Source organism: Macaca mulatta, chromosome 4, assembly GCF_049350105.2.
Source record: "Macaca mulatta isolate MMU2019108-1 chromosome 4, T2T-MMU8v2.0, whole genome shotgun sequence".
In the NCBI taxonomy this organism is placed as follows: Eukaryota; Metazoa; Chordata; class Mammalia; order Primates; family Cercopithecidae; genus Macaca; species Macaca mulatta.
In genome coordinates, this window is record NC_133409.1 from 3,968,056 (window position 1) to 3,992,152 (window position 24,097).

A 24,097-nucleotide genomic window follows, 5' to 3' on the forward strand; every position below is an offset into this window, starting at 1 on the left:
CACACCACTCACACTTGTACACATGCATACACCACATAGGCACAATTACACACCACTCACACATGTACACATGCACACACCACACATATGCACAGAATTGCACACCACTCACATGTACACATGCACACACCACACACATGCACACAATTACACACCACTCACACATTTACACATGCACACACCACACATGCACACACACCACTCACACATGTAAATATGCATGTACCACACATGCACACACACACCACTCACACATGTACACACACTGCACCACACACATGCACACAGTTACACACCACTCACATGTACACATACATACACCACACAATACACACAATAACACACTACTCACACATGTACACATGCACACACCACACACATGCACACAATTACACACCACTCACACGTACACATGCATACACCACACACATGCACACACACCACTCACACGTACGCATGCATGCACCACACACATGCACAGTTACACACCACTCACACGTACACATGCACACACCACACATGCACAGTGCCGATTGTGCTGTTCTGAGGGGCTGTTGACTCCAGGGGCTTCCAGGAAGCCTCTGTGCAGTAGCAGGCTCCTGGATTTATGTGAATTCTTACCTGGAGTTCTAGTACATGCAGATGGCAGGTGGGGGGCGGGGTCAGCCCCCTGGGCTCCACAGACCCTTCAGCCAGATTGTGTCGCATGGAAGAGCTGTAAGAACCCGAAGTGCTTCATGTGCACTTTTTGCTGCCCCAGGAAGTGAGTGGCAGCACCGGTATCCAGTGCTGCAAAGGACTGGGGGCTTCTCATCTATAGTGGGGGCTTGAGGTTGGCAGCACAGACAAGCCCTGGCCGTCTCTCCCCAGCCAAGCCAAGGGAGGCTACTCAGGGCACGGACAGATGGAGATGAAGCTCAGTGCTGACCAGCGGTGGCTGAGTATCCCCCTGCCTTGCTGCCTGAGGAGGAGCAAGACCTCTGCCTGAACCGACCTCTCCCAGGCTCCCCCAGAACAAGCCGGCCTCTGTCTAGGGGAGTGAGTGAGCCAGGGTGTCCCTGCACAGGACACCGGGACCCACGCATCATCCTCCCAGGGTCTGCAGTGCCTTGTCAGGGGCTGTGAAGGGAGCGTGAGATTTTAGGATCCTTCTGGATGAAGCCGTCTTGCTGCGACCGTCCCACGTGGTGCCCTGGGGTTCCATCCCCAGTTTCTCTTCCGACCATTGTGAATGTGGACAGGGGTCAGCGCTTCCCTCAGTGCAGGTGGCCCCGGCCCCTTCTGTGCCTCAAAGTAGAAGCGAGAGTGCCCCTGTCTCAGTCTCCTCCTTCTCTAATCTCCGCCTGGAGCAGAACCCTAACTCCATCTCAGGGCTGCTCTGGAAGCTGTGGGACCCCTGGGTGGAGTGGAAGGAGGACCCTGTGGGGCAGAGGGGTGTTGACTTTGGGGAGTCCAGTTTTGCTGTTTGGTTTTGTGGTTGGTGTCATCAATCTGTGATTTTAGAAATGAAAAGAAAATTAGTCTGGAGGGAATGAGGGAAGAAAGTCAAAGCATCCCAACCCTGTTCTTGGCATCGTTTATTTCTTAAAGGCTTAAAGTATCTTTAATAACCAAGAAACAAATCGAGGGCAGGGCAGGGGTTGGGGGAATTCGGGAGCTGCCTGGAAAACCCGGGCCAGGACCCATTGCTTTGCTTGTGGATCATGTCCGTCACCGCCAGACCAGACGTTCACTGTCGCGTTGGAGCCGCTGTGTTTGTGGGGCAAGCTCTGGCCGGTGCTCCACTCTGCTTTGTCTATGCCCAAGTTCTTGGCACTGAGGCTTCACTCCTCTCCCAAGGCAGAGAAAAGCCCCAGGGCATCCCCCTCCCCTATGCGAGGCCCTGCACAGGGCGGGTGGCTGTGGTTGAGAGGGCCTCTGGGAGACGCGGTTCCAAAGGCCACGGGTGTGAGGGCACGGGACTTCAGCCCTATCCGGAGTACAGGCCCGGCCTCTGATGTCCCTGAAACCTAGAGATAGCAGGTGGTGTTGGGGGGTTCTGAGGGTGGAGTGTGGGGGTCCTCCAGAGGTCCAGTGGCAGCTCCTTGGGGAAGGACCTCCCCTCCCAGCAGGGGGTGCAGGGCAGGGCATCTCTCCTGATAACCAAGAATCCATCGCCCAGGCGGGGCAGGTTCCCGGTGGCCAAGGATTCTCCCAGTGTAGATGCTGATGATCCTCGGTGTTGGGGAATTGCAGACAGGTCACGAAGCCGGCAGCCCTGGCTTGGACGCCTTTGTCTGGCTTCTAACCCTGTTTCCGTTTCAACTGAGGCACAGTGTCTGTGTAGTCAACTGCCCAGATGCTAAGGGGAGAGCTCATGGGCATTTGCATTTACCGTGTGTCTGAGCACAAGGGCCAGCAGTGGGGAGGCCTGGGAGGCAGGAGGCAGGGGTCCTTGAGTTCTGAGGGTCAGTGCAGGATGAGGGCCTGCAGCACTGGGACAGCCTGGAGCAACAACAGGAGGGGCTGGGAGGGTGACCCGGAACAGCTCCCACCAGCAGCCAGGCGGGCGCACACAAAGGGAGATTGCTGGCTGATCAGCCAGTGTTTGCTTTGGAGGCGCCTTTACCCTGTGGAGGGAGTTCCCAGGTGGAAGGACTTTCCAACTCCTGCCGACCAACTCTTTCTCGCGTCCCTCTTGACGCTGTCCCCTTTCTCCCTGTCCCCTTGACCCTGGACGTTTGAGACAGCCTGTGGCCGAGCTCACTGGCCTTGGGGACAAGAAAGGAATCTGTGTCACCTTTCCTCCCGGTGATCCAGGAATCCGCCTCTGAGGAGGAGGACAGACTCAGAACTGGCCCCTCAACCTCCCTGGGGCTGTGGCTTGGCGCCTCCACCCAGCAGAGCCCCGTGGCCCCAGGGCCTTCTTGACCCCAGGACACCCTTCTTGGTTCTGGTCAGAGTCCTTGCTTTGGAGATTTGGACTTTTTTAATGGGAAGTACTTGGATTTCTTACTTTAATTATCTCGTAAGTTGTAAATTGTGTACATTTTTGAGACATTTTATAAATTGTGTACATTTTTGAAGCCTATAGCAAAAAACAAGAGATGCAATTTGGGGCTTGGATATAGAAACAAGGCAAAATAAGACAGAGACAGAGAGGGATAGAGAGAGGGTGGGCTCCACCTGGCCTGGCCTTGGCCCTCGCTGCCTGGAGCTTGCTCCTGTGGCAGTGAGCGAGGGTGCCGGTGTCCAGCACCTTGGCCAGCCCTACAGGAGTCTCCTGCTGTCACGCCAGTGTCAAGGGTGGCAGAGCACAGTGGGGGAAGCTCAGGCCTTTTGTTCAATCAACAAGCACTTGTGGAGCTCCACGGTGTGTCCCGATCTGCCTGCCAGGAGCTGGGAGGACAACTCTCACCGGGAAGAGAGTGAGGAGGCTCTGAAGGGTGCATGTGGTCCCCACCCTGCTGGGTTCAGGGGAGCCTATAGCCAAGGCCAGAATCTCCCCTTCCAGCAGCAAGATGTATCCTTCTGATCCCATTTCTCTCTACAGATAGTGTGTGTGTGTATAGATACATAGAGGGAGAAAGAGAGAAGCTGATTTATTGTAAAGAACTGGCTCATGTGATTGTTGGAGGCTGGCAAGTCTGAAATCTGCAGGGCAGCCTGGAGACCCAGGGAGAGCTGCTGTTGAAATCTGCAGAGCCAGCCAGCAGGCTGGAGACCCAGAGAGACCCACTGTTGAAATCTGCAGAGCCAGCCAGCAGGCTGGAGACCCAGAGAGACCCACTGTTGAAATCTGCAGAGCCAGCCAGCAGGCTGGAGACCCAGAGAGACCCACTGTTGAAATCTGCAGAGCCAGCCAGCAGGCTGGAGACCCAGAGAGACCCACTGTTGAAATCTGCAGGGTAGGCTGGAGACCCAGGGAGAGCTGCTGTTGAAAATTGCAGGACAGGCTGGAGACCCAGGGAGAGCTGCTATTGCCATCTCGAGTCCGAGGGTCATCAGGAGGCAGAGTTCCTTCTTCCATAGGGGACCTCAGTCTTTCCCTCTTAGTCCTTCAACCAACTAGACGAGGCCCACCACAGTATGAAAGTCATCTGCTTTACTCAAAGTCTACTGATGTAAATGTCTCCCTCCCTCCCTCCTCCCTCCCTCCCTCCCTTCCCTCCCTCCCTCCCTCCCTCCTTCCTTCCTTCCTTCCTTCCTTCCTTCCTTCCTTCCTTCCTTCCTTCCTCTCACTCCATCACCCAGGCTGGAATGCAGTGCTGTGATCATGGCTCACTGCAGCCTCGACCTCACGGGCTCAGGTAGATCCTCTGGCCTCAGCCTCCTGAGTGGCTGGGACTGCAGATGCATATATTGTAGCAGGACGAGCCGCAGACAAAACTCCTCAGACACCAGATTAAAGAAGGAAGAGGTTTTCTATTCATCTTGGAGCGTCGGCAGACTCGCATCTTAAGAGCTCTCCGAAAAAGAAATTCTTGACCTTTTTAAAGGCTTACAACTTTAAGGGGTCTACGTGAAAGGGTCGTGATAAATCGAGCAAGCGTGGGAAACGTGACTGGGGGCTACATGCCTTAGCTAACAGAACAAAAAGTTTTACAATGGTTTTTTCATACAGCGTCTGGGATTTACAGATAACACAAGTAGTTTAGGTCAGGGGTTGATGTTATTATTATTACTTTTTTTAACTCCTAGGGCCGGGTGGTGGTGCCAAGGATGTCTGGCTGTTTATCTTACTTTGGTTTCTTTCTAACTTTTTGCTTTCTCTCTCCTCCTGTCTTGTGAACTAGGCAAGGTGAGGGGAGTAGTAGTGGTCTCCTTCCTTATCCCCTGCTTTGAGAATTTTCACTAATTAATGGGAGTTCTCACCTTTGTTTTTACTTTTTGGGTCTTTTGCGAGACAGGGTGATAGTGTTTTATGTAATACACTTTTGTTGAAGTTTTCTGACGAACGATGGTAGCTACAAAACCTTTTATCATTTGAAAGAGTAAGTGTAACACACAGGGGAGCAGCAAGCAAGTTTCCATTACCAGTAATACACTTACCGTGAGGGTTTTACATTTTCTTATAGCTGAAAACTATTTTCTAAATGAAGACCTAGGATCAAACCTGAGTTAAACCTGTACAGGCCCATGTACCAACTTGTCTTAAGCAGGCACATGTCCTAAGCAGGTTGGTTTTTTTTACTGGGTCTTAAAAGGTTTTTCTTAGCGAGTAACACAGTATTTTTTAATAACAGAAGTTTTTAAGAGCCAGACGCTTGAACTTGGGGCGTCTGTTTGGGGAAAGGGTTAAAGTTATCTTGAGGCATTAACTCTTTTGCTTCTCAAGGCCATTGGTCTCTTATGTTAGCCTTTTTATAAACATAACATGAAGAAACATTGGCCGGGCACGGTGGCTCAAGCCTGTAATCTCAGCACTTTGGGAGGCTGAGACGGGCGGATCACGAGGTCAGGAGATCGAGACCATCCTGGCTAACACGGTGAAACCCCGTCTGTACTAAAAAACACAAAAAACTAGCCAGGCGAGGTGGCGGGTGCCTGTAGTTCCAGCTACTCGGGAGGCTGAGGCAGGAGAATGGCGTAAACCCAGGAGGCGGAGCTTGCAGTGAGCTGAGATCTGGCCACTGCACTCCAGCCTGGGCGACAGAGCGAGACTCCGTCTCAAAAAAAAAAAAAGAAAAACATAACATGACAAAACATCTAGGCTACTAGCAATGTTTTCAGCCAACTGAGCAAATAGGTTTCTTCTTTTTTTGCTAAAGGAGGAGGTTCTGGTAACTTTTGGTTTATATGTTTAAAAAATGACTGAAAGACTCGGAATTGTCGCTGGGCTGGATGGGTCTGGGTTTCCTAAGTAGCATGTGTACAGTGGGGATACCTTATATAGGTGTTTCTTCTAGCATGGTTATAAGGGTAGCAACAACAAAACAATGTACAGAGTATTCATATCCAGCAAGGACAAAAGAGGTCCTTACTTGGGAAAAAGGTTGAATACAGTGACAGATCAATAGGAAAACAGTTAGTATTACAGGAAAACTATTAATCTTAAGATTTTTAACTACATTTACTTGCTTGATGAGTCCTCAAGCTTCGGCCGTGCGTAGACTAGTCAGCTGCCGGTGTGTGACTAGAGCAGGGCTTGTTGTCTCCTCAAGCTTCAGTCGTGCATAGACCGGTCAGCCTCCGGCGTGACCAGAGCAGGGCTGTCGTCCTCAGCAGCAGCTTGGTGTCGTCTCAGGATCAGCCGGGTTGGGTGATCTGTGTCCTGCTGGCTGGTTTACTTGTCCTCATCTGCCGGTGTTAGCTGACTGTGGTGGATCCAAGACACAACACCTGCAACTTTAACAGCAGTGGGAGTGGACAAGGTTACAGTATAGGGCCTATCCTATATGGGTCCTATTACAATTAGATTTTACTTTAAACAGAGTCACTAGATTTAAAGGGGTGTCAAGCTTATAGGCATTTCCATTTATGTAATCATGAACACTTTATATGGCTATTTTTAAAGCCTGCATTTGCTTCTTTAAGGTTAATTCCTTTAGTTTCTGGAGGTCACCTTTAATTTGACCTGTGATTTGCGGGTGGCCGACCGAACAAAATCTTATAGGGCAAATACCTAGTTTGTTTGGTGGGGTGCCCCCGACTCGGAGGAGGACCATAGGCAAAAATGTGATTTTATCTTAAATGAATTTTCTGGCAGTATTTTTTTTTAGTAGCTGCTCGAGTGTCCAGTTCATGCGTTTTACCTTTTCTTGAACTTTGTGGCCAATAGGCTGTGTGTAACTTTTATTTTATTTTTAACAGTCTTGTTAAATTTTGCATTATTTTAGCGACAAATGCTGGCCTTTAAAGTTAGAGGTAGTCTAAACCTGGAGATAATGTCTTTTAACAGAACTTTAGTCACTTCTTATACTTTTTCTGTCCTGGTGGGGAAAACTTGAACTTGAAAAGGTGCAAACAAGCACTAGCCTGTACCGATAGCTTTCAGCACGGGGCAGTTCTGTAAAATCTGTAAGCAAGTTTTCACAAGGTATGGCTCTTTTTCCTGTTTAAGTTTTTTAGAGGAGGGGTTCTTCTCCCCCCGCCACCCCCCTTTGTAACTCTATTTAGTGGCTTAGCCTTCAGCGAGAAATTGGAATCCAGATACAGCAGAATCTTGCTGCTTTTAACTTCTAATGTGACCATGGGCTCCCGGGAGCCTAATGGGATGGTGCCTAGTCTGCCCTGGTCTTTACTTTACATTTGTTAGCTCCTGTCAGCCTGAACGGATCAGTATTTGGTTCCTCCAAGGTGCAGCAGCCCTTGGCCGATGGCCTCTTTGTCTTGTGGCCTTGGCCAATTCCTTTATTGCCTTTTGAACATTTACCCTTCTAGTGTCTTTTCTTTTTGCATTTCGCACATTAATCTCTCTCTAGCCTTGTCTGGCTCTTGAATCTTTGCCTAACTTGACTTTTTTCACGTTTATATCCACGTCCACGTCTTCTCACATTGCTAATTTTTTTAATAAGAGCTGTTGCTAACAGTTTGGCTTTTTTTCTTAAGTCTTTAATTTACTTTTTTTTTTTTTTCCTGAGTTTTCTTGCTCTCACGGCCAGTCGGTGGGGCCAGGCAACGGCACGGGCCCTGCCCCTGCGCACTGCTCTCTGTCTCTCCTGTGTTCTTCTGATTCTCTTTTTCACCTTGACTCTTAGTCTTTTTTTTTCCTTTTGCTCTTTTCCAGTTTTGTCCCTTGGTCACAGTTAACATACACCTTGGTGGCCACTTTTATAGACTAGGTAGTATTCATGCCCGCAGCTTCTGCTTGATGTTACCCTGGGTTTGCTTTACAAATGAAGTATTCACTATATACTGATTTCCAGCAGCCTCAGGGTTCAATGGGGTGTAGAGCCAGAATGTTTTATAGAGTCCCTTATAAAACTGACTTAGGTTCTTGTCAGCTCCTTGAAGCATTCCTGAAATCTTTTTTATATTCCTTGCTTTTTTCTACGAAGTTTTAGCGTCTGCAGAAGTGCTTCTTAGTACCTCTGCAAACGCTGAAGCTGAGTTGCATTCTCTGGGTCTTTTTTCCCCTTTTTCCTAGAGTTTAACAGGCTCTTTTCTTTGTATAATTTTCCATGCACTTGGAGGGTTAAACAGGCATACCAAGAGTCAGTGTAGATGTTTACAGTCTTACCTTTACTGAGCTCTAAGGCCCGAACTAAAGCAATGAGCTCAGCTTAACGACAGTGTCCAGGGTTACCACCGCATGCTCCGCACATCTCTCTCCTTGTGGGTTGATGAAGCTGTTCCCGTCCACGAATAGCTCCTGGTCTACTGATGCCCAAGGCTGGTCCCGGAGATCAGGTCTGCTGGAGTAAACTGGAGTCCAACACCTCTACACAGTCGTGTCGACAGGGCTCTAGCTGTCGGGAGCAAGGTGGCGGGTTCAGGGTGTTTCCAGTTTAGTAGATCAATGGTTGAAAAGAGTTGATAGATGAAAGTATGTTGCCCCCCGCCCCCCTAGATGTGGGCCTGGTCATTATAATAGACAGGTCCTTGCATCTCCCTGAGAGGCATTTACATAGCTCGAGCAAGCCCAGATCTGAGACGGCCACTTGACTATCTTGACTTCCTTCCTTGGCCTCTGGAGGCCCCATCCTCCCCTCCAAGGTGAGACCTGGGGCGTGTTAGCTCCTGAATCTCGTTTCTGAGGGGGCTGTTGGCCTCGGTAAAGTGGGGTAGTAGGCTGGGACATATGGAGAAAGAATTTCTATTATCTCTGGTAGCTCCTGCAAAAGTGGCTTCTCTTGCTGTTTCTGGGACTCCCTTTTTAACTTTGTGTCTGCTGGCGAAACCGCTCTTACTTTTACTTTTGGCTTTCTTGCAATAAGCTGTTAAACAGGGCTAAATTTATGCTGGTTTTGTCTATATTATATTTAACCATGAGTCAATATAAAGGAATTTGATCTAGGTACACCAGCTATCCTCCTACCCCTGTCACCACCTTAAATACATGGCCAATTGTTCTCTAACTATAGTTCCTTCAATGGGCCATCCAACACCAACAGAGGGCAGTTCTAATTCACACAGAGTTCTTAACCTCTAGGGGGTTAACTTAACTCTATAATCTCCTGCAAAACCTTTCTAAAGGTTCTGTAACATGCATTTAATAGAGTAAGTTTTGATGATTTGATGACTTTCTTTTTTTCTTTTTGAATTTTTTTTTTTTAACACAGTTCCTAGCGGAGTGGGCTTACTTTGTGTCTGACCTATTTTTTTCTCGAGACAAAACAACATTTACACTACAAGAAGGAAAGGGTAAAAGGTCACTCACTCATCTAATTCACACTAAATAAAAATCAAAACTAAAACCAAAGTGTTGTTAAAGGCACACCTGTTCATCAAGCAATTTAAGCCAAGTTAAAATCAGAACCAAAACCAAAGTGCCAATAAAGGCACGCCTGTTTATCAAGCAATTCAAGTCAAGTCAAAATCAGAACTAAAACCAAAGCATCAAGCAATTCAAGTCAAGTCAAAAACAAAAACCAAAGTGCCGGTACAAGCATGCCGTGGGTGATCAGGCCACGCTTCCACTCAAATGGAGTGGGCAAGTTCCAAAGACCAGTCTTACCAAGTTTCAGATGTCCGGATTTCAAGTGCCAGTTCCTTCCCGGTGTTCAGCCACTGCGTTGACCCTCCACGGGGGCCTGCTGTGCACCGCTTTGACGAGGCGTTCCACCGGGGCAAATGCCTACCCGGGAGCGCTGTCAGGATCCACATCGCTCAAGCTGGCCAGAGTCCCCCGCAGGGATGCTCTACAGGGCAGGCATAAGCTGCCTAAGGGACTGCCTTGACCATCCGTTAATCGGTCAGGGAACCAAGAAATGTAGCAGGATGAGCTGCAGACAAAACTCCTCAGACACCGGATTAAAGAAGGAAGAGGTTTTTTTATTTGGCCGGGAGCGTCGGCAGACTCACATCTTAAGAGCTCTCTGAAAAAGAAATTCTTGGCCATTTTAAAGGCTTACAACTTTAAGGGGTCCACATGAAAGGGTTGTGATAAATTGAGCAAGCGTGGGAAACATGACTGGGGGCTACATGCATCAGCTAACAAAAAGTTTTACAAAGCTTTTTTCATACAGTGTCTGGAATTTACAGATAACACAAGTAGTTTAGGTCAGGGGTTGATGTTATTATTATTACTTTTTTAACTCCTAGGGCCGGATGGTGGTGCCAAGGTTGTCTGGCTGTTTATCTTACTTTGGTTTCTTTCTAACTTTTTGCTTTCTCTCTCCTCCTGTCTTGTGAACTAGGCAAGGTGAGGGGAGTAGTAGTGGTCTCCTTCCTTAATACCACCACAGCCAGATACCTTTTGTATTTCTCTGTGGAGTCGGGTCTCATTATGTTGCCCAGGCTGGTCTCAAACTGCTGGGCTCATGCAATCCACCTGCCTCTGCCTCCCAAAGTGCTGGGATTACAGACATGAGCCACCGCACTCAGCCTGAGTGTTGCCCTCATCTTAAGAATGTCTTCACGGTGACATCTAGACTGCCTTGACCATACAGCGGGGCACTCTGGCCGGGCTAAGAAGGGTGAACCCATCACCAGAAGTGATGCTGTCTGCTGTCCCACTTCTAGGGGTGTGGAGGTTTAGGGGACAGTGACGATTTTGGGAAACAAGTGGCTTTGTCTTCCAGATTGGTGTTGCCGCAGGAATTGTTCTCATAGTGTTTGACGTTAAGCACTAGGAAGGACTAAGCTTGAAAAATTCATTTTCTCTCCTTCTCATTGTGATTTGAGGTGGAATTTGGAAGGACACAGCAGGGTGATTTAGGTAATGAACGTACAAATAAAGGGCCTTTTGCTGACCTTACTGAGGCAAAGGTAACCCCAGATCCTTTAGCAACCCCAGATCTGCTACTCATGCTGCAAACACTGAAGTTCAAGCTCGAGTACCCAAATGGTGAATTCGGGGGAGTCAGGACCAGAGAATGGTGATCCAGACCTTTTCACTCAGCATTTGCTTAGACCAGGCCTTGGCAGAGTTTTTCTGTAAAAAGCCACATAGTAAATATTTTGACTTTGCAGTACGAAAGCAGCTATGGATATGACGTAATAAAACGATTGTGGCTGTGTTCCAACAAGATTTTGTTAACAAGAGCAAGTGGCTGCTGGGGTTTGGCCTGGGGCCCTGGTTTGCTAACCCCTGGCTTTGAGGGTCCTTAGCCTGTTAGGGAGTGGGGTGGGGACTCCCTTATGAATGGCCTCTGCAAGCTTGGGCCTCCCCATCTGTGAGATGGGAGTAGATAACAGTGCCATTAGGTTAAAGATGTAGAGATTGGTTCAGAGTCTTTAGCACAGAACGTGGCATGCAGTGTCCAAGCAGTGAGTTGCTGTGATTGTTACCGATGAGGCCAAGTGTTTGATCCTCCCTGATACAAAAGGAAACTGGGGCTGGTGACACCCTGGAGCCTCCCCCTGGGTCTAACACCGTCTAGAAGAGCCGGGTACTAAGGATTAGAAAGACAGGCAGGGCGGAGAGTGACTGAGTCATGCGCCCGGCCCTGCAGCCTCCCCTCTGGGTCTAATGCCATCTAGAAGAGCAGGGTACTAAAGATTAGAAAGACAGGCAGGGCAGAGAGGGGCCAAGCCAGGCACCCGGCCCTGTGATGCCCTTTCTGCAGGCCTCTGTGGGTAAATCTTCCTCACTGGTGTCTTCCTTTATCTGCAGAACGTGCGAGCACTTGGGGATGGAGTATCTTCATATGTAATGCAGGTGGCTGTAAGGCAGTACTGCCATATCTGGGACTAATTTTTCCCTGTGGCTTTTATTCTCAGGACTGCAGGTTTTCTAATATAAATAAGAGTAGACAGTGCTCTGTATCCATGGGTTCTGCATCCTTGGATTTAACTAGCCTCATGTTGAACATACTCAAAGTAATAACAATAAATAGTACAACAATAAAATAATACAAGCTTAACAACACAGTATAACAAAGATTTCCACAGCATTTACATTACATCAGGTTTTATAAGGAATCTCGAGATGATGTAAAGTGTACACGAGGATGTGTGTAGGGTACACACGAACTCAACACCATTCCCGGGTTTTGATATCCGAGGGGTGTTCTGGAACCAATTCCCAGCAGACACAGAGGGATTGTATGTTGTTTTAAGTCACCTGTGAGTCTGAACTACTAGAAGTACCTTTTGCACCACAGTCTTGCTGTCTGGTGGCTGCCCGCAGGGCTACCTCCTGCACTAGGTTCTGCCCAAGGATGGCAGTGACTATGAGGGTGGCCATGCTGCCCTCCAGGGTTCATGCTGTTCAGAGTCTGCTGGGGACCCTGCGTCCATGTCATTGGACCAGGTCCCTGGGCTCCCCCAGCATGAGGCTCCCCTGTTCTGCCCCGACACTGCACAAGGAAGGATGCTGGGTGATTTGACTCTTGACCGAGAGGAAATTGTGCCTACCTGACTCCACTGCCCACTGCTTACTGCCCTGGGTTCTGGGAGTGCTGGTGTGAGGACAGTCTCCCCAGTGTGTTCTAGAAAGAACGCCTTACCTCTCCCAAACCTCTGTGCTTCCGGTGGGGGCTCGTGGCAGCCTGGTGCTTCCGGTGGGGGCTGGCGGCAGCCTGGTGCTTCCGGTGGGGGCTCGCGGCAGCTTGGTGCAGGGCAGGCAGGTCATGTTTGCTGCAAATTCAGATTTTTGTGACTGAGTTACAGGTTTTTTTTCTCCCTGGGGAGCCTTGAATCTCAGAGGCGAAAGAGACCTTACTTAGGATTTTAAGACTTTATTTTTTACAGCAGTTATGGTTCACAGCAAAATTGAGTGGAAGGGAGAGATTTCCCATGTGAACTCCCCGCATGCACAGCCTCCTGTGCTGCCAACATCTCCCCAGGGTGGTGTGTCTGTCCCCGTTGAGGAGCCCACGGTGACCAGTGTCACGCAGTCTGGAGTGGACCTCGGGGCTCCCTCCTGGTGTGGCACGTTCTCTGCGTTTGCACAAGTGTCAAATGCCAGATGTCTGTCACCTTAGTGTCACAGAGAAGAACTTCATTACCCTGAAAGTCCTACGCTCGGCCTGTTCCTCCTCCTCCCTGATGATGGCTAACCCATGGCGCCTTCCACTGGTGTCACAGCGGAGTCCCTTTCAACATGTCACACGGGGCAGTCGGACAGCAGGCAGCCTTGTCAGGTGGCTTTTGGCACTTGCCCTGCCTCTGAGGTTCCTCCAGGCTCCTGTTTCCAGTGCTCAATCACAGTCCACAGTCTGGCCCCGCCAGCAGGAAAGCAAGGCCTGAGCCGGGAGATGCCTGGTCAGGGACACAGGGCTGCCAAGTCCAGTCAGCCCAGAGGGCCGGAGCCAGCAGCCGGGTCTGGCAGGGTTCTGAGGACATTGGGGGAATCACGCACCTCAAGGCCTCAGCTCCAAATCATGAATGGAGAGTGTGGAGCCCACGGACTCTCGGGAAGGCATGCTGATACCGCAGGCCCCGTGAGCCCTGCCGAGACTGGCCTTGCCACCGCTTCCGTCGGGTCCTCTTGATGAAGGGTAGGCAAGGCAAGCCCAAAGTTGGGACTTAGCCTCAGAGGGTTCTTGGCTTCACCCAGGAAAGAATTCGAGGGCGAACGGGTGGCATTAGACAGCAGTTCTTATGGAAGCAGCCATGCATGGCAGCAGCAGAGGCACAGCTCGGTGCAGAGCCGGGCCCCCCCAGAGGTAGCACGCCCAGAGCAGCAGCTCAGAGGCAGGGCTGCACTCAGAATCATACCCACTTCTACTTATATACAAATTAAAGAGAAGATTATGCAGACATTTCTGGAAAAAGGCGGTAACTTTCACATCCTCGGGTTGTTGGCCTGGAAAGGGGCGGTACCTCCCAGGGTTGCCATGGCAATGGTAAACTGACCCGCGGCTGGTGGGCGTGTCTTATGGGAAGCTGCCTCCCCCATCTCTGTTTTAGCTAGTCCTCAATTTGGTCCAGTATCTGAGTCCCATTCCCCTGCCGAGTCAACTCATGCCTCCTACCTCACTCTGAGCCACCAGGCTGCCACGGATGGGGTGGCTTAAACCACACACATCTGTGTCTCAGTTCCAGAGGGTGGAATCCAAGGCCAAGGTGCCAGCATGCATGGCTTCTCCTGAGGCCTCTCTCCTGGGCCTGCCAATGGCTGCCTCTCTGTGTGGTCACATGGTCTTCCCTCTGTGTGTGTCTCTCTCTGTGCAGTTTCCATGTTTTTATAAGGATGTTGGTCTTCTTGGATGAAGGCCTACCCTAATGACCTCATGTTCACTCAATGACTTCTGTAAAAGCCCTATCTCGAAATACAGGAACTGAGGTGCCAGGGGCCAGGACTTCAGTGTATGCATCTGGGGGGCATGATTCCACCCTCAGCAAGGGCAATGCCAGGCTCCGCTGAGCCTGGAACACAGTGAGCTCCCTGGCCCCCGCGCCTCTCAGGACTGTCAGGCCCCAACCGTGAGGGCCGACAGGCTGGGCAGAACCGGGGCTGACTGCTGTGACCCTGAGAGGCCATGTTCAGGTGGGCCCTGCCCGTCACCCCGGGCCCCATCGTAGCCTTCCCATGCATTGCCAGCCATGGCCCTGGCCCTGCCTTCACCTGGGGACCCCTGTACGGGAAATCAGCATGATGTTTTTGGATTCTGCTGGTTGACTTGTCACCAGGGAGGTGTCTGTGAGGTGACGGTCAGAACTGGTGTGGTCGGTGGCCAGAGAATAAAGTAAAAGTTTCAGGAATAGCCTGCACCGCCACTGTTCCTGAGGCACCCACTGCTGCGGCCGGCAACTGCTCCCGGGCTCCTCTGGGCGGTGACTTCCCTCTCGAGTGTATTTCAGGGACTCAGTCCTAGGGCTGTGGGTTCCGCATCCTCGGATTTAACTAACCTCATGTTGAAAATACTCAAAATAATAATAAATAGTACAATAAAATAATACAAGCTTAACAACACAGTATAGCAAAGATTTCCACAGCATTTACATTACATCAGGTATCATAAGGAATCTCGAGATGATTTAAAGTGTACACGAGGATGTGTGTAGGGTACACGCGAGCTCAACACCATCCCCGGGTTTTGATATCCGAGGGGCGTCCTGGAACGAATCCCCAGGAGACACGGAGGGATCATGCGTTGTTTTAAGTCACATACACCATCCCCAGGTTTTGATATCTGAGGGGAGTCCTGGAATGAATTCCCAGCAGACACGGAGGGATCATGCGTAGTTTTAAGTCACAGCACGAAGGGTATCTCTCTAGGTTTTATTTTCCTCTCTAGGAAAATTGTTTAATATTTCCAGGCCATAAAGAAAACACATGGTGGCAAATATTTTTAAAATATAGAAACACCTAATTTAGGAAGAAGCATCTCTTGCAGTTTCCAGGGAAACTAGGTTAACAGGTAAAACTCGGATCATTGACTTGAAGTTGATCAACTTAGTACTAGATTATAGACATCTCTATTTTTATTGATTGATTGATTGATTGAGGCAGGGTCTCACTCTTATCACCCACACTGGAGTGCAGTGGTACATTCATAGCTCTCTGCAGCCTTGAACTCCCAGGATCAAGCAATCTTCCTGCCTCAGCTTCCTGAGTAGCTAGGACTACATGCATGCACCACCATACCTGGCTAATTTTTTTTTCCTGTGGTGACTGAGGTCTCATTATGTTGTCCAGGCTTGTCTTGAATTCCTGGCCTCAAGCAATCCTCCTGCCTTGGTCTCCAAAATTGCTGAGATTACAAGCTTGAGTCACCGCATCCAACCCTGACATCTCTATTTTTCAAATGACTCATTCCATAGCTGAGAGACGAGTGCCTGGGTTGCAGAGGAAGAGGGAGGGATACATGTTGCTAAATTGCTTTCCCAAAGGGCGTGCCTGGAGCATGTGCCAGTTTTGAATATCAGCTTGTAATATTCCTGCACGCTGGAACATCGTTTTAGTAAGCAAGCATTTGACACCCGCACGTGTGTTAGGATGCTCTTTGCATTGTCAGCCAAGGAAAGCCCCGTACACAGCATCAGTTGGAGACACACAGTTTTCAGCTGTGCGTCTCTTCTCTCAAAGCCACACTCAGTTTTGAACACACGGTGACACCTGAGAAGCATGGTGACCACTCTGATGAAGCCTTTTGTTTTGCTTTCAGACAATGAGTATATATTTATGGATTTGGAGCAAAAGCTCAGCAAGTACTTCTCAAAAGACTGGAAGAAAGAAATATATGAAGTAAGCATAGAGTGTGGGGTGGGAGAGGGCAGGGCACCACGGTGGACTGTGCTGGACCACAGGGATGCATGGGGTGGGAGAGGGCAGGGCACCACGGTGGACTGTGCTGGACCGTGGGGATGTGCTGCCTTCTGTCCACGCAGCTGCCCCGTCCGCAGGGGACTGCAGTGAGCCCAGAGGCTGCAGGCAGGTGAGCCCACCCCGAAGCCCGCCTTGGCAGATGTTCTTGAACGCTGTAGACCACGTCCCACTCAGAGTTTTCCCATAGAAATTACCATGAGTCGAGTTGTCAGCTCTGGCGGCAGACACCTGAGCTTCGGCTTTGAACTGAGTGTGAAGCAATCCAGGCCCCTCCCCCCAAAAAGGGAAGACAGGACAGCCAGGGGCACCTCCCTGTGGCTCACTGGCTCTTTCTTGTATTTTCCCCACCAGGAAAATGAGAAACCCAGAGCCCCTTTCGTGGCGTTCCTCCGGGTGCTGCACTACGTGGAAAACGGAAGGGTCATAAGGTAACGGCATGCTGACTTTAAAGGATGTTTCCTGGAATACTGAAAATCTGCCACATGACATAGAAGTCCCATGAAGGTCACACATTACATTTGAGTTTCTCCAAAAACAAACAAACAAACAAACAAACACCACTAGATTGACTGTTTGCTTTGGGGGAACACAGGAATTCTATTTAATTGAAAGGTATACAGACTGTGTCATAAATTGGTACTTCTATTTCTTTTTCTTTTTCTTTTTCTTTTTTTTTGAGATGGAGTTTCACTCTACTTGCCCAATCTTGGCTCACTGCAACCTCCACCTCCCGGGTTCAAGCGATTCTCCTGCGTTAGTCTCCAGAGTAGCTGGGATTACAGGCGGGTGCCACCACACTGGGCTCATTTTATATTTTCTGTAGAGACGGGGTTTCTCCACGTTGGTCAAGCTGGTTTCAAACTCCCGACCTCAGGTGATCCACCCGCCTCGGCCTCCCAAAGTGCTGGGATTACGGGTGTGAGCCACTGCGTCCGGCCTAAAGTGGTGCTTCCTCAAACGCCAGGACTCGTACTCGCTAGGCGGGGTACACCGTCCAGGGCTGGGCGAGGCTTCCAGAGGCCGCTGGGCAAAGGGCTCCTGTGCTTTCTGCACGGCGGTTCTCGCTGTTCGCTGCCCACTCTGCAGGTGTCTAGTGGGAAGCTCTCCCCGGCAGGAGAGGAGAAGTCGTACCTCTGGTGGGCTGCACTCTAAACCAACAGGGGCCACTTCTTCCAGAGCTGCCTTAGAGTTTCTAGGAAAACAAAAGATGTCCCTCAGGAGGATCCTGAAACTTACTTCCAGAGCAGAGCTTCAGGGATTCGAGAACAGGGTTTTCCCTGGGGCGAAACCTAAGGGGGTTTCCCAGGAATTCCCTAAGCAGGCATCATCCCCGCCCAGTTCCAAAAGGGATGTGTGCGGTTGTGTGGAAGGTTCTAGGGAGTGAGGGGCGTGCGGGAGGGTTCTGGAGAGTGAGAGGCGTGTGGTGTGGAGAGTCCTGGAGACACTGGTGTGTGGTTGTGTGGAGAGTCCTGGAGACACTGGTGTGTGGTTGTGTGGAGAGTCCTGGAGACGCTGGTGTGTGGTTGTGTGGAGAGTCCTGGAGACGCTGGTGTGTGGTTGTGTGGAGAGTCCTGGAGACGCTGGTGTGTGGTTGTGTGGAGAGTCCTGGAGACGCTGGTGTGTGGTTGTGTGGAGAGTCCTGGAGACGCTGGTGTGTGGTTGTGTGGAGAGTCCTGGAGACGCTGGTGTGTGGTTGTGTGGAGAGTCCTGGAGACGCTGGTGTGTGGTTGTGTGGAGAGTCCTGGAGACGCTGGTGTGTGGTTGTGTGGAGAGTCCTGGAGACGCTGGTGTGTGGTTGTGTGGAGAGTCCTGGAGACGCTGGTGTGTGGTTGTGTGGAGAGTCCTGGAGACGCTGGTGTGTGGTTGTGTGGAGAGTCCTGGAGACGCTGGTGTGTGGTTGTGTGGAGAGTCCTGGAGACGCTGGTGTGTGGTTGTGTGGAGAGTCCTGGAGACGCTGGTGTGTGGTTGTGTGGAGAGTCCTGGAGACGCTGGTGTGTGGTTGTGTGGAGAGTCCTGGAGACGCTGGTGTGTGGTTGTGTGGAGAGTCCTGGAGACGCTGGTGTGTGGTTGTGTGGAGAGTCCTGGAGACGCTGGTGTGTGGTTGTGTGGAGAGTCCTGGAGACGCTGGTGTGTGGTTGTGTGGAGAGTCCTGGAGACGCTGGTGTGTGGTTGTGTGGAGAGTCCTGGAGACGCTGGCGTGTGGTTGTGTGGCAGGTTCTGGAGAGTTCGGGGGGTGTGTGAATATGTGGAAGGTTCTGGATAGCCTTGCAGAGGAGGTCTGGAAGGTATTGGGTTGATGGATGGAGCTACCTGGTGTTATGGGGCCAGTTTGGGGGAATTACATGAGAAGATCTTGTACCTGCATCTTGGGCAAACCTCCCGCCCGGCCCCTGTGATTAATGAATACCAGCCATGGCCAGGCCCCGTGCTGGGCGGTGAGCTCTGGGAGCCAGGTCTGTCTACATCCAGGGATTTGAGTCGCCCAGACTCTGTGCAGCTCTCCTGCACTGGGGCCTGGTTTGATGGAGGCCGAGCTCACTGGGGAAGGAGCAGGACCTCGGGCAGGTGGAGCCTCATCTAGCGGCTGCTTGGTGGCAGCAAGTCACCTGCGTCCTGCTCCAGGAAGAGTGCGGGCCTGTGCCGCGCTGGCCCTGCAGGGACACAGCTGTGGGTAGAACAAGACAGGAACAAGGTACCAGGGGCTCAGGACAGCCCTGGGAGCTGGCGTGGGGAGGGACAAGGCAGGGCCAGAAGGGCAGGGAGTCCCCACGCTGTCCTTCCTGGAACTCACTCCCCGCCGCCTTCCAGCGACCACAGGGCACGGCACCTGTACTACTGCCACCTGAAGGAGCGTGTGCTGAGGTCGCAGTGCGCCCACCGGGAGGAGGCCTACTTCCTGTTGGCTGCCTGCGCGCTGCAGGCTGACCTGGGCGACCACCGGGAGCCGGCCCACACCGGGAGGTACTTCGAGCCACACTCCTACTTCCCGCAGTGGGTAAGGTCGGGGCCTGCCTCCTCCCAGCACCGTTGGCCTGGTGCCTGTCCACCTCCACCGGGTGCCGTCTGTAGGAGCAGGGGCCTGGGGGCCTGCAGGGGATGCTGGAGGGGATGGACACAGGGCAGTCATCTGTCCTTTTCTCCTGAAGACCCAAGGGTCCTTACCACCCCCAAAGGTGGGCGGTGTGGGAGGAGTGGCCCAGAGCAGGTAGGTCTGGGTGCCTGTGCTCCTGATGCACCCGGCCAGCTGTGTGGCCTTGCTCACTGGCTTCACCTCTCTGAGCCCCTCGGTAGCCTGGCTGTGGAATGTGACCACGCGGGCCTCATGGCTGTGAACCTTCCCGCTTCTCTCTCAGTATCCTGGGACCCGTAGGAACCTTTGAGCCTCAGCTTCCTCACCTGTAAGGGAAGGAGTGCTGTACCCCTGGGAGGAGGGCCACGGAGAGGTGTGGGCCGTGCTGCTGTGTGCCCGGTCCCAGGCGCTGTCTGGCCTGCTGGCCTCGTGGGTTGATGGCTGTCACCCCGGGGATGCAGGCCCTGTTCCGGGTGAACTTTTAGGTTTCTCTCCTTGACCGCTCATCACTGTGTGCCTCTCTATCCTGTGCACCTTGGGGCCTTCTCGCCTTTGCTCTGAGTGGCAGTCGCTGAGGCCAGGGTGGGGCCCAGCCAGGCTTCCTCCCAGCGCTGTGGACGCCACACCTGCCCTTGGCCTCTGGGCACATTTCCACCCTCAGTGATTCCATGTCCCTGTGGGTCTTACCCCCGTCCCATTGGTGGCCCCAGCTCGTCCTCAGTGGGCAGGTTCCCAAGAGCCAGGGCTCGTTGAGAGTGGAGTCCCTACGTGCAGACGCCTGCGGAGGGCTGGCTGCTGCCATTTCCCTTGGGGAGGGTCCGAGGGGGACAGGAAATGAGACAGAGCCCAGGGCCAGAGCGGGCACCGAGACCATCTCTGGGTCTGGGCTCAGCAGTCAGGCCCCGGCCCTGCCCACTGAGGTCGGCACCAGCTGTGGGAGTCTGGGGAGGCTTCTCGGAGCAGGGGGCCGGTGAGGACGAAGGGGGGACCAGCAGGGGTCTGAGCTGACCTCTCGGCTCTGTCCTCAGATCACCACCAAGAGGGGGATTGACTACATCCTCCGGCACATGCCTGCTCTGCACCGTGAGCGCCAGGGCCTGAGCCCCAAGGAGGCCGTGCTGTGCTTCATCCAGGAGGCCTGCCGGCTGGAGGACGTACCCGTGCACTTCTTCAGGCTGCACAAGGTTGAGCCCAGGGCGGCCCGCGACAGGCCGGACTCTGACCCCAGGCCAGGGATGGACGGAGGCCCCATGGCTAACAGTGGGACCAGAACCCCAGGCCAGGGATGGACAGAGCCTCCATGGCTAACAGTGGGACCAGGACCCCAGGCCAGGGATGGACGGAGGCCCCATGGCTAACAGTGGGACCAGAACCCCAGGCCAGGGATGGACAGAGCCTCCATGGCTAACAGTGGGACCAGGACCCCAGGCCAGGGATGGACGGAGGCCCCATGGCTAACAGTGGGACCAGGACCCCAGGCCAGGGATGGACGGAGCCTCCATGGCTAACAGTGGGACCAGGACCCCAGGCCAGGGATGGACGGAGCCTCCATGGCTAACAGTGGGACCAGGACCCCAGGCCAGGGATGGACGGAGCCTCCATGGCTAACAGTGGGACCAGGACCCCAGGCCAGGGATGGACGGAGCCTCCATGGCTAACAGTGGGACCAGGACCCCAGGCCAGGGATGGACGGAGGCCCCATGGCTAACAGTGGGACCAGAACTCCAGGGCAGGCGTAACCAGAGCCCCCCAAGCTGACAGTGTTATCAGGACCCCGGGGCCGGCATGGCCAGGGCTCTCTTAGGTCATGGCTGATGTTTATTTAGCATGATGCAAGGCAGGCTTGTGCTGTGATAACTGTGCCTTTGGTCTGATGCTGGAGTGAATGAGACTGTCTGTAAATGGGCCCCAGAGCTCAGCCTGGTCCATGGAGGCCTCGGCCCCTAGCCAGACTGACCACACTCTGCCATCAGTGAGGCCCGGCGCCCCCAGGCCTGCAACCTGACCTCTGACCTGTGCCCTCTAGGATAAGAAGGAAGGTCACCCCACCGTGATCCTGGGACTGACCCTCAGGGGAGTGCACATCTACCAGGTGACTGGAGGGGCTACAGCTTCACAGAGCCCCTCCTCCTGCCCCCACCCCCTCCTCCCTTCCCCGCTGGGGTCTGGGCCGTGGAGCACCCCTGCAGTGGCCATGGGCGCTGGCTGGCCCCACCTGGACGCACCCTGCCTCTGCTGTCCCGCAGGAGGTGGACCGCGCTCCGCAGCTGCTCTACGACCTCCCCTGGCCCCACATTGGGAAGCTGGCATTTCTGGTGGGTGTCTGGGGAGTCCCCGTGCCCGGGAGAGCCTGGGCAGGTGCGGCTTCATCCTTGGGGCATTTTCTGGGCATTTTTTCCCGACGAGGTGACGAGGTGCAGGTCCCTTCCTGCCGGCCTCTCGGGAGCCTCAGGGCCGTCCTGGCCTCACGGGCTCTGTGCCTGACGCTGGCCCTGCAGGCATTGGGTGTTTAGCTGCCCGGTGAGGTCTAGTTGTTGTTATCGCTTGAAAACTTCTGGCTTTCAATTGAGAAAACCAAGGGAGAAAATAAGAGCAGGTCATAGAAACGCACTTGTGTGGCCTCTGTGCCTCTCGTCTCGGCCCCAGAGCTGTCACCCAGGGCCACCCCACAGCCCGGGTGCCGGGCGTAAAAGGGCAGCGACTGTGGGGGCTGCTGGGCAGCAGGCTTGCTCTGGACAACCAGACCGAGGTCTTCCCATCCCACCCCAGACCTCCGCTCCCCTCACGCAGCTGCGGGCACTTTCTAGCCAAGAGGGCTGTGTCCTCTCAAGCAAGGGCAAAGCAGAGCATGCCCTGAGCACAGTGCCCGTGAACAGCCGTCTGCACTGCAAAGTGAAAACCTAAACCCCGTCCCCCTGGGGGCCATGACTGACACTTAAAATCATCCTTTCCCGTTGCTAGCGTGGTTTTCCACCTGTGGGGTGGCACCTTCTCTCCTGTTTGTTCAGGGGAAGAAGCTGGAGATCCAGCTGGACGGGCTGCCCGCGGCACAGAAGCTGGTTTACTACACGGGCTGCACCTGGCGCTCGAGGCACCTGCTGCACCTGCTGCGCGCCAGCCACCAGCTCCACCTCCGCCTGCGGCCCACACTGCGGCAGCTGCGACAGCGGGAGGCGGCAGAAGGTGGGGCTGGGCTAGGCGCGCTGGGTTCCGCAGCCAGACTGCGCCTTCTGGGCTGGGCTGGGCTGGGCGCGCTGGGCTCTGTAGCCCGGCTGCACCTCTGTCTCTCACTGTTGTGGCCTCCTGGCTCCCGCATCCCCCAGATGCTCAGGTTGAAGGGCGAGGTGGTGGCCCCCCAGCTCTACCCAGAGTGGAATTCTATAGATGGGGCTGGGGGAGGCTGAGGGCTTGAGGAGCCGCCTGAGGTTTCCACTTCTCAGTTTCCTAGTCTGTTTCCCACCTCTCCTCCCATCATGTGCCCACAAAGAGCAAGAAACGCAGGTTCCGACAAGGCCTCAGCGTTTACCCACAGACCTGGTCTCCCTCCCTGTTCCAGGTCCTCACCTGAGCACGAGGCCTGGCCTCAGTGTTTACCCACAGGCCTGGTCTCCATCTCTGTTCCATGTCCTCACCTGAGCACGAGGCCTGGCCTCAGTGTTTACCCACAGGCCTGGTCTCCCTCCCTGTTCCATGTCCTCACCTGAGCACGAGGCCTGGCCTCAGTGTTTACCCACAGGCCTGGTCTCCCTCCCTGTTCCAGGTCCTCACCTGAGCACGAGGCCTGGCCTCAGTGTTTACCCACAGGCCTGGTCTCCCTCTCTGTTCATGTCCTCATCTGAGCTGTGGGTGTGCGTTTCTGTCTCCCGGGCTCTTCCTCCTGCATCAGCGGGGATGGTCCCTCTCCAGCTCGTCCTCACTGTGCTCCCTGCAGAGAAGCAGCGCTACCAGGAGTCCTACATCAGCGATGGGCTGGAGCTGGACCCGGACAGCAGGGGCTCCCCGGGCAGCGGGGTCAGCAGCCAGCACTGCCCTCACCGCCTCTCACGCCACTCCACCGACAGCCATGGCAGCTCCCACACGTCAGGCATCGAGGCCGACTCCTGGCTCAGGGAATCCAGAGAGATGTCTGTGGACACACCCTTGGAGGTCCAGGGTCTCCATGAGAAGGAGCCGTCCTCCAGCCTCAGGACCAGCCGCAGCCACCCCAGCATATGTGGTGACAGCCAAGGTGGGCCTGAGGGAGATGCCCAGGCCCCAGGGACAGTGAGTGCAGCCCAGCCAGCCCCAGCTTGGCTGACCCTGGACACTGAGGCAGCAAAGCCCTGGCCTGCCCTCCAGTGGCCAGATGTGAGGGGCTGGGGCTGACTGTGACCTGAGTCCCGGGAAATGTGCCAGAACATGCCGGAAGGACAGAGATGGCAGGGAGGAGCTGCCTGCAGCCTGCCGTGCCTGAGTCCCCGTCCCCGCCAAGAGGCAGCCGCAGGCTGGCATCAGACAGGAGAGGTGGGGTCCTCTTGGGGCTGCAGATGAGTCCGGGTCCTTTAGCTTTCTTGGAAGCCGATCTCAGGAGCCCCTCCCACACCTAGGAAGCCCCCTGGCTCCTACAAAGCCCCCCGACTTCTAGGAAGCCCCCCATTCCTAAGAAGTCCCATGAACTCCTAGGGACCCCCCAATTCTTAGGAGCCCCTACTCCTAGGAAGCCCCATCCCACCAGCGCCCCTCCCGTC

General features: G+C 53.4%; 1 protein-coding gene across 15 annotated transcripts in view; it reads left to right on the top strand.

The window, feature by feature from the left end:
• The window catches only part of FRMD1 (FERM domain containing 1), a 32,196-nt gene that overhangs the window by 4,332 nt on the left and 3,767 nt on the right, over positions 1–24,097 (top strand). For 5 of the 15 annotated variants that reach the window (XM_028846965.2, XM_078001113.1, XM_078001114.1 and 2 more), the window contains 8 exons: positions 16,140–16,219; positions 16,652–16,728; positions 19,109–19,295; positions 20,399–20,554; positions 21,397–21,462; positions 21,617–21,685; positions 22,379–22,553; positions 23,302–23,598. In XM_028846965.2, coding sequence (XP_028702798.2) covers positions 16,157–16,219; positions 16,652–16,728; positions 19,109–19,295; positions 20,399–20,554; positions 21,397–21,462; positions 21,617–21,685; positions 22,379–22,553; positions 23,302–23,598 — 1,090 coding nt within the window. In that variant the 5' untranslated portion in view covers positions 16,140–16,156. Of the gene's footprint in view, positions 1–16,139; positions 16,220–16,651; positions 16,729–19,108; positions 19,296–20,398; positions 20,555–21,396; positions 21,686–22,331; positions 22,554–23,301; positions 23,599–24,097 lie in introns of all 15 variants that reach the window. The other 10 variants (XM_078001110.1, XM_078001115.1, XM_078001111.1 and 7 more) reach the window with 6 other exon arrangements.